General features: G+C 42.7%; 1 protein-coding gene across 2 annotated transcripts in view; it reads right to left on the bottom strand.

Moving 5' to 3' along the window:
• Positions 1–8,064: 8,064 nt before the first annotated feature.
• Positions 8,065–10,587, bottom strand: part of LOC115461810 (ATP-binding cassette sub-family F member 2) — a 228,516-nt gene continuing 225,993 nt past the window's right edge. For both annotated transcript variants that reach the window (XM_030191858.1, XM_030191868.1), the window contains exon 15: positions 8,065–8,661. In XM_030191858.1, the coding sequence (XP_030047718.1) occupies positions 8,524–8,661 (138 nt within the window). In that variant the 3' untranslated portion in view covers positions 8,065–8,523. The remainder of the gene's footprint in view (positions 8,662–10,587) is intronic.

Raw genomic sequence — 10,587 nt, 5'->3', positions numbered from 1 at the left:
CGTTGGTAGGATGGTGGTGAGCCTGGATGCTGAGCGCGCCTTTGATCATGTGGATTGGACATTTATGTTCGAAACGTTGAGACGGGTGGGTCTGACGGGGTGGGCACTACAGGCAATAGAAACATTATACTCCCAGCCACGGGCCACGGTGCGGGTGAATGGGATTCAAACAGCAGCTTTCGAGATAGGAAGGGGTACGCGGCAGGGATGCCCCCTTTCCCCACTACTCTTCCTGTTAACCCTGGAACCTTTGTTAGCTGAAATTCGTGCACGCAGCGACATTAGGGGTATACTGGTGCAGGGAGTAGAACTTAAGGTCCTAGCGTACGCGGACGATGTCCTGTTGCTGTTGCGTGACCCACAGACCTCCCTGGAGAACCTCTTGCACGCCATTGATACGTACGGCAAGCTGTCTGGATATACTTTGAACCAGACAAAGTCCCTAGCCTTGCCTCTGAACGATGCAGTCAGAGATGCTTGGAGGGGCCATCTCCCGCTGCAATGGGCGAATCAACAACTGTGTTATTTAGGAGTACAGATTCCAATAGCGATGGAGACATTAAGTACATAAGTAGTGCCATACTGGGAAAGACCAAAGGTCCATCTAGCCCAGCATCCTGTCACCGACAGTGGCCAATCCAGGTCAAGGGCACCTGGCACGCTCCCCAAACGTAAAAACATTCCAGACAAGTTATACCTAAAAATGCGGAATTTTTCCAAGTCCATTTAATAGCGGTCTATGGACTTGTCCTTTAGGAATCTATCTAACCCCTTTTTAAACTCCGTCAAGCTAACCGCCCGCACCACGTTCTCCGGCAACGAATTCCAGAGTCTAATTACACGTTGGGTGAAGAAAAATTTTCTCCGATTCGTTTTAAATTTACCACACTGTAGCTTCAACTCATGCCCTCTAGTCCTAGTATTTTTGGATAGCGTGAACAGTCGCTTCACATCCACCCGATCCATTCCACTCATTATTTTATACACTTCTATCATATCTCCCCTCAGCCGTCTCTTCTCCAAGCTAAAAAGCCCTAGCCTTCTCAGCCTCTCTTCATAGGAAAGTCGTCCCATCCCCACTATCATTTTCGTCGCCCTTCGCTGTACCTTTTCCAATTCTACTATATCTTTTTTGAGATACGGAGACCAGTACTGAACACAATACTCCAGGTGCGGTCGCATCATGGAGCGAAACAACGGCATTATAACATCCGCACACCTGGACTCCATACCCTTCCTAATGACACCCAACATTCTATTCGCTTTCCTAGCCGCAGCAGCACACTGAGCAGAAGGTTTCAGCGTATCATCGACGACGACACCCAGATCCCTTTCTTGATCCGTAACTCCTAACGCGGAACCTTGCAAGACGTAGCTATAATTCGGGTTCCTCTTACCCACATGCATCACTTTGCACTTGTCAACATTGAACTTCATCTGCCACTTGCACGCCCAATCTCCCAGTCTCGCAAGGTCCTCCTGTAATCGTTCACATTCCTCCTGCGACTTGACGACCCTGAATAATTTTGTGTCATCGGCGAATTTAATTACCTCACTAGTTATTCCCATCTCTAGGTCATTTATAAATACATTAAAAAGCAACGGACCCAGCACAGACTCCTGCGGGACCCCACTAACTACCCTCCTCCACTGAGAATACTGGCCACGCATTGTATGACAGGAATGTGAGACCATTATTAAATACCACGAAGCGGTTATTACAGCTCTGGAGTTCATGTCCACTCTCGCTAACAGGCCGGGTGGGGCTGGTAAATATGTTAATAATCCCCAAATGGTTATATAAGTTCCAAATGTTGCCAATATATCTGAAACGGAGGGAGGAGCGCGAACTACATCGTTTAATCCAAAATTTCTTATGGAATAAGAAAAAGCCTAGACTCCCGATACAGGTAATTCAGAAGTCGAAACCACAGGGGGGAATGGGGTTGCTAAATGTATGACACCTAACAATAGCCTGTGCCATGAGACATATTAGGGATTGGCTGACAGATAGCCATATCTTTTCAGCTACTAGCCTAGAGATGGCAATGTTCCCAACTGTGCACCTGGGATGGGCACTACATGCACCTAGCAGGGCGCTTCCCGGGGGGATGGGGAGGAGCCCTCTGGTAACTTCGGCGAGGGCGGCTTGGAGATGGCTCTGTAAGAGATATCGCTTTGACTGGAGAGTGACACCCTTTTTGCCTTTGCTCCATAACCCTGACTTCCCGGAAGGCACCTCTTCAAAGACATTTGGTCGTTGGAGACAACTGGGGGTCAAGTATATTTATCAGTTGGTTACAGAGGAGGGTAAGACAAGACCATTCTTAGAACTCCAAAAAGAATTTAAGTTCAGAGAGTCGGATCGCTTTGCCTATCTTCAGGTTCAACACTATATCAGAGCCTTGGGCTGGCTGAATTTGAGCGAGGACGTACAAGATATAGTGAGTTCAGATTTGACTTTGGGGGCCCAAACAGCAGTGCCTTTAAAATATCACCACAGATCCTTACAAGACTCGACAGAGAATATAGACTTTCGTACCAGTGCTCAACGATGGGCTAGAGATTTACTGTCAGAAGTAACGGAAGGGATTCTGTGTAATTTTCTTTCATCCATCCAGAAAACTTCCATCTTTATCCGGCATTGGGAAATGCAGTACAAATTCGCCCTCAGACTGTACATCTCACCAGATAGAGCGATGAAGGCAGGCTTTGGAGGAGAGGGCGTTTGCCCGTGGTGTGATCAGAGACAAGCTACACTTGGACATATGTTTTGGTACTGTCCGCACGTCCTACAGCTGTGGACGCAAATTTTACGAGAGGTCAAGAAATATTGGGGACGTACTGTTCAGAGACATCCTTTGATGCTCCTTCAGGTCTATAAGTATGTCAAACCGACCCTTCCAGGCTTTTTGTCTTTCCTACAGAGAGCGATCTTGATGAGGAAAAAAGTCCTTTTACAACATTGGCGAAATGATAGAGCCCCCACAGTTGGTGCTTGGAGAATACAAATGATCGAACTCCTCAAACTAGAAAGATGTGGCCTTTTGGATTTGTCCTCTGGGGAAGGTCAGAGGTTTCAACGAATATGGGAGAAATTTTGGGACACTTTGCAACCCCTGGCAAGGAGCAGAATTCTAAATTAGAGGTGTTTGGTTTTGAGTTACTGGCCAGACTGGATGACTGAGAAGCTTGTTTTTGGGAAGGGATTGGGGGGGGGGGAATTAAGTGGGGGGGGTGGGGACCTAGGAAGGGATGGGGGGGTGGGAGAGTAGTAACAGCGGAGGGACAAGGGAGCAATAAAGACCAACCTGGATTCTTTTGTACTCAGTTTGTTAATGACATCCAGTGCTTCCATTATATTCCCGTAATGTTTGAGTTGTTCAGGATGGTACATGTGTTTAAAAGAGTTATGCACACTGTTCAGCTAGCTAGGAGGGAAGGGTTGGCGGGAGGGAAGGGGGGGGATAAAACAGAAAATTAGCTGATATTGGAAGATGTACTGACAGTTGTTTGCTGTGTTAGCGCCGTAATTGGCAGAGCTGTGTTTGTATTACATTTTGCATATTATGTCAATAAACAGATTTAAACATAAAATTCTGTATGGAGGTGCTCCATTGTATATTGGTGATCTGGCTATTTTGTTGAATGGTAGCTCTGCGTAGCAGCTTCGGAATCAAATGATTTTTGATTTTCCCCACAGTCAAAATGGATTAAATCACAAAGACTTTTCAATTTGTTTCTATATTATCAGACAGTTTTAGTATGGAACTTATTGCCTATATAGATCCTGTCTCTTTTAGATTACTGGGCATTCCGTAAAGTACTTACAACTTTATTTAATAAATATATTACACCTGTAAATTAGATAACCTAATTTCTTTTAATCTGTAAGTCCTGGAAGAATGTTACTAGTTTCTTGTACTTTGTAACCCGCAATGAACTAATTTTTGGTAATCACAGGCATAATGACATATATATAACATAACACACACTCAACTCTCGCTTTTGTCTTGAAAAAGATTCCCAATGACACAGCCAGTTTGGTCAGACAGAATATATTTGGGGTCTAGAATCCAATTCTACCCTTCTAGGCCCATTTATTTCTGTTGCAGACTGTAAAAAAACAAAAACAAAAACACACCACAAACAGAAAAATGAAACAACATTAGAAGTGAAAGTTCTGTTTGGTTATTAGGCCTTGTTTGCTGCAGGCTTCTTCTTCCCCTTCTTCTTTAGAACCTAGTGGATTACTCACCTGTAGTAGTGTTCTCCGAGGATGACTATCCACCTACCTCATCTTGGAGTTGTATCTATTGAATTGGTTCCCTGCAGTAATGGCAGACAGGAAAATAAATATTTATACATGCATATGCGGTAGGCTACGTCCAAAAGCTTTGAGAAGAATGCTGGGGAGTGCTTGCTGTGCCGGGCTCTTTCATATAAAGTCACCTATCAGTGTGGATATTCATGCTGTGGGTGAATAACTTCCTTTTATGGCACCCTTCAGCTTCTATCTGATATCACTTTGTTCACTACTTCAGACAGTTTTAGGCCTGAAGTGCTGCCATGGATATGCAAGTAGTTATAATGCTGGTCCTACAAGCTGTATACCACAAACCTCCCCAGCACATCGATTAACCACAGACAAGCTGAATGAACACCCTTAGGAAAACTGTTCACTGTATGAATAAAGAACTGTAGGAAATCTCAGTACTGGTGAAAACACAAAGCAACCATCCCCACTGGATAAGACTGGAGGGTTCATTATAAGGTTTCATTTAGCTATGATACATTTATTGTGGCTTGGTATACCACCTTTCAAATTAAAATCAAAGTGGTTTAGAAAATAAAAATCCCAATATAAAATATAAAATCTAGAAAGGAACTAAAAAAAAAAAAAAAAAAAACACTGGCAAAGATACTAATTCGTATTTGAAATCAGGATTTGAGTATCTAAATCACAAAAGACCAAAGAGCATTCCACAGATTCAAAATCCACAAATTTACACATCATGAATTTTCTATTGGCTTACTTAAGGACAAAGCGAAGGTATTGAAACTATCAAGCTGAGGAATAAGGGCAAGGACAGGAGAGGGGCTAACAGACTGGGGAATGAAAAGAAAGCACCAAGGAGCTAGAAGGAAATACAACCCTAAAACATAATAAGCCCGTCTACTCTTCCAGTTCAGCTCTACAATCCTCTTCCTCAGAGAGATTTGCTGCTTGTCCCATGTTTTCTTGAACTGATACTATCCTCATCTCTACAATCTCCGAGTCAGCCACCCTTTCTGTAAAGAAATACTTCCTTAGATCCCTAAAGTCTACTCCCTTTTACTCTAATCCTTTGACTTTCTACAAGAACATAAGAATAGCCATAATGGGTCAGACCGATGGCCCATCTAGCCCAGTAACCTGCTTCCAACAATGGTCAATCCAGGTCACAAGTACCTGGCAGAAAACCAAATAGACCCAAATAGCAGCAACATTCCATTCTATAGATCCCAGGGCAAGCAGTGGCTTCCCCATATCTATCTCAATAGCAGACTATGGACTTTTCCTCCAGGTTCTTGTCCAAACATTTTTTAAATCCAGATATGCTAACCGCTGTAACCAAATCTTCTGGCAACGAGTTCCAGAGCTTAACTATTCATTGAATGAAAAAAATATTTCCTCCTATTAGTTTTAAAAGTATTACCATGTAACTTCACTGAGTGTCCCCTGGTCCTTGTACTTTTACCTATTCTGTTGAAAGAGGTCCACGTCTTGCAGTTATCCCTTGAATGTTTCTATCATAGCTTCCCTTAATTCTCCCAGGGTATACGTTTAGATATTTAGGTATAATCCCATAAGTTTTATGAAGACCATTGACCATCTTTTTCGCTATGCTGTGACCACCTATCTGGCTTATAACCCAACAGTTCTCCAAATGTGTCACCACAGACCTGTATAGAACAATATCAGCTCCTTCCTGCTGTACATTCCTCTTACTATGCACCCAAGTATTCTTCTCTTTTATGAATAGAACTTTATCGCTAAACTGTACCACTCCCTTGGTTTGTTGCATCCAAAATGCATTAAATCTTAACTGTCAAGCTCTCTCTAGACCATTACTCAGGCTTTGCATACTTTTCAGTGTCTACTGTATTGCAGATCATTTTGAAAAAGAGGAGAAAGAGAAAAGATTGTAAGGCCAGGGAACAAGAGGCAGAAAGTAGACTGATAGGTTAGGAATATATAGGGCTACAGTCTAATGTTTTTGTGTGCCTATGCCACCAGAATCAAGCCAGCATGGATTGTACTGAAAAGCTCTCTGGACTTCTGGAGTGGAGGAGTGGCCTAGTGGTTAGGGTGGTGGACTTTGGTCCTGAGGAACTGAATTCAATTCCCACTTCAGGCACAGGCAGCTGCTTGTGACTCTGGGCAAGTCACTTAACCCTCCATTGCCCCATGTAAGCCGCATTGAGCCTGCCATGAGTGGGAAAGCGCAGGGTACAAATGTAACAAAAATAAAATAGATACTATTGGAGATTCTACATGGAACGTTGCTACTATTTGAGATTCTACATGGAATGTTGCTATTCCACTAGATTCTACATGGAACGTTGCTACTATTTGAGATTCTACATGGAATGTTGCTATTCCACTAGATTCTACATGGAACGTTGCTACTATTGGAGATTCTACATGGAATGTTGCTACTATTGGAGATTCTACATGGAATGTTGCTATTCCACTAGATTCTACATGGAACGTTGCTACTATTGGAGATTCTACATGGAATGTTGCTATTCCACTAGCAACATTCCATGTAGAAGGCTGCGCAGGCTTCTGTTTCTGTGAGTCTGACGTCCGGACATGCAGGACGTCAGACTCACAGAAGCAGAAGCCTGAGCGGCCACATTGGTGATCTGCAAGGGCCGACTTCTACATGGAATGTTGCTAGTGGAATAGCAACATTCCATGTAGAATCTCAAATAGTAGCAACAGTGGAGGAGTGGCCTAGTGGTTAGGGTGGTGGACTTTGGTCCTGAGGAAGTGAGTTCAATTTCCACTTCAGGCACAGGCAGCTCCTTGTGACTCTGGGCAAGTCACTGAACCATCCATTGCCCCATGTAAGCCGCATTGAGCCTGCCATGAGTGGGAAAGCATGGGGTACAAATGTAACAAAACAAAAAAAAATTATACTGCAGCTTTGGCAAGTCTGACTGGTTCTGCTAATATCAGGAAGCTCCAACCCAAACACTCACAAGGACTGTTTCCAGAGTTCAGGCATAGCCTGCTCACAGCACTGATAACAGAACCTGCCTGCAAGGACAATCACTTTGCTTTTGTCATATTTGCCAAGTCTCTAAGGTCAGGAATACTTTGTGTTGTCATCCCAACAAGGTAACAAGATTCACAAAATTTACTGGACACTGGACTCTGTTTACTTATCTGCCACAAAAGGCTGTATGGCTATTGCATTCTTCTGAGGGCATGGGGTCAGTTAGAAATATTTTCCTGTGTTGTGTGAAGTGTAAGTCAGGCTGACACTTTGGTCTTTATACCATTAGGAAGTATTTATTAGTTGTTACTGGAAGTTTGTCAAGAAGTTAGGGAACAAAACAACTGCCAAAAGAAACATTATAAACTTTGCTTATTTTCTGTTTGCTAATTATAAATAAATCTTTACTTGCACGGAACGTTTCCTGTCAGCATCCTTACTTACAGTAATCAGAGTCAACCCGAATCCAAGGACAGGTGTAAATAATTCCCTACAGCAAGGACTGGCAACCTCAGTCCTTGAGGGGTACAACCCAGTCAGGTTTTCAGAATTTCCCTAATGAGTATGTATGAGATCTATTTGCATATAATGAAGGCAATGCAAGCAAACAGATCGCATGCGTACCCATTGGGGAAATTCTGAAAACCTGACTGGGTTGTACCCCTCAAGGACTGAGGTTGCCCACACCTTTCTACAAAACTGAGGCTGTGTCTGAGAGCACACCACTTCCTACACAATTTAACCCCAACTAAAACAAAACACTGATGAGGATATCAGAAAATTCCAGAGCCAGCTGGGATGTTCTTACCTCTTTATTGAATGTGAAATAGACTTTCAGACAGATCCTGTACTGTTGTTTACAGTGTTAAATATTAATAATTAAAAAAACAGCAAGAGACAATTTCATAAGAGTTTCTAAACTAAAGCAAAAAGAGAGGGATGGTCAAAATAAACACAGTCTCAAGCTTTCCCCACTTACAGTCACATCTTATTGTAAAGCGGGGTCACTAAATCCAGTTCAGTGCAGGCTGAAGGCAGGTACTGTCAAAAGCCTTCTCTTCCAAACTGTTAGGAAAGAGGTGGCAAGAGTTGGGGGAAGTGGACAATCGATGCAGAAGTTCAGATCTGGAGAATGGAGGAGGGCAGGGGGAGTTGGTGTGAACTCAGAAGCAATGCAAAAGCACAGCTGGAGAAAGCAGCAGTCCAAACTCAGTCTGCAGATGGAACCAGACTGTAATCCACTGTTCCCCAGCCCTCAGACGCTGTGTGTCTTTCGGGTGAGCTGAGGATCATCATCCACTAGCTTAGACTTCAGGTGCTCTTTGTATGCAAGGATGTCCCCGGTCCACTTAGTGATGGTACGTTTCTCACACACCCAGATTTCCTGTGCAACCTGAGAAACCAAGAAGACAGGGCTTAATGACACATCACCCTCTACAATGCTCTTCTTTCACCCCAAGAAAGAGCAACATATTGCTCCACTCCATCTCCCCTGACAGAAGACTGACATCATTTAATAACATGCCATCCCCCATCCAAGACTCTGTGACTGGCATTAAAATTGACTGGTTAAAATGGAAACTCCAACATTATCTTAGGAAGGAACTTAGGATGCTTGTGGAGAACTAGGTCTGTTGTGATGAAATCAGCTACTAGAGGAAATGTTTCTTCACTCAACGCATAGTTAAATTCTGGAATTCGCTGCCGGACAAGGTGGTTAAGGCGGTTAACTTAGTGGACTTCAAAAAAGGGTTGGACGGCTTCCTGGAGGAAAAAGCCATAGAATGTTATTGAATGGACGAGGAAGTAATACACTATTTCTGGGATGGGCGGGACAAATTGCTTGTTCTTTTGGCCGCTGTTGGTGACAGGGTGCTGGGCTCGATGGACCCTTGGTCTGTCCCAGTATGACGATGCTTATGTACTTTAACTTCAGATGAAAGCTCCCTTCATCAGTTGTTTGAGAATGACAATGACATCTCATGACACTGGTGAAGGCTTGATGGGAGATTTGAGGTGAACCACTAAAGGCTAAGCAGAGATAGACTTACCCTCTATGCAGTGATGGTTTATTGACATTTGATATACTGCTCTTAATATGCATGTTATATTAATGTCTGGGTAGTCCCTTCTGTAAATCAGGTTTGTTGTAAACGTATTCAAGAAAGTTCATTTTTCAGTCCAGAAAGACTTGTAATTATATTCCAGTTCAGACCAAAACTCGTAGGTACATAAGTATTGCCATACTGGGATAGACCGAAGGTCCATCAAGCCCAGCATCCTGTTTTCAACAGTGGCCAATCCAGGTCACAAGTACCTGGCAAGATCCCAAAACATTTCAATACATTTTATGCTGCTTATCCTAGAAATAAGCAGTGGATTTTTCACAAGTCCATTTTAATAATGGCCTTTGGACTTTTCCTTTAGGAAGCCGGCCAAACCTTTTTTAAACCCCACTAACTGATTTTACTATATTCTCTGGCAACAAATTCCAGAGTTTAATTACATGTTGAGTGAAGAAATATTTTCTCCAATTTGTTTTAAATTTACTACTTTTTGGAAAGCGTAAACCCATTCTCCACTCATAATTTCTCCCCTCAGCCGTCTTTTCTCCAAGCTGAATGGCCCTAGCCATTTCAGCCTTTCCTCATAGGGAAGTCATCCCATCTCCTTTATCATTTTCATCGCCCTTCTCTGTACCTTTTCTAATTCCATTGTATATTTATAAGATGCTGAGGAAAGCTTTGAAAACTTATTTAGCAAATACATGGAAACTATGTAGTAAGTATTGATGTTATATTAGTTGCTGTCTTATCTGTATGTAACCCGCTTCGATTCCAAGCTGATTGAGGCAGGATATAAAAACAGGATTAGAATAAAAAAACTCCTCTAATATTAAATAAGGAAGAACCTAAAACCATACATACCAGCATAGCAAAAATTCATTCATACTCTCCTCATAGGGAAAACTAATAAACCAATCAGGAAACATACATTCCCAAATCAGGACCAAAATAAAATACAGACATATCTCAGTTTATCAGTGTAGCAATTCTGCCATGTTTTTCTGCGGTAATACCTCCCCTTCCATGATCTAAAGGATGTACAGGCCAAATGCCTGTGAATAGAGATGTGCCTTCAGAGATGCCCTAAATTTTCTCTGTTCTGGTTCAGCTCAAAGGGGCTCAGGCACAGAAGTGTGATAGATATTCAGGCAGTTTTTATGTAAGATACGAGAAAGGTCTATGGCTTTGTCCTCATAACAGACAGCAAAATTAAAACCATACGAAGCTGGTTGGACACATCCTGTGCAATGGAG

Source organism: Microcaecilia unicolor, chromosome 1 (genome assembly GCF_901765095.1).
Source record: "Microcaecilia unicolor chromosome 1, aMicUni1.1, whole genome shotgun sequence".
Lineage (NCBI taxonomy): Eukaryota > Metazoa > Chordata > Amphibia > Gymnophiona > Siphonopidae > Microcaecilia > Microcaecilia unicolor.
This window is presented reverse-complemented; position numbering and strand designations above follow the sequence as displayed.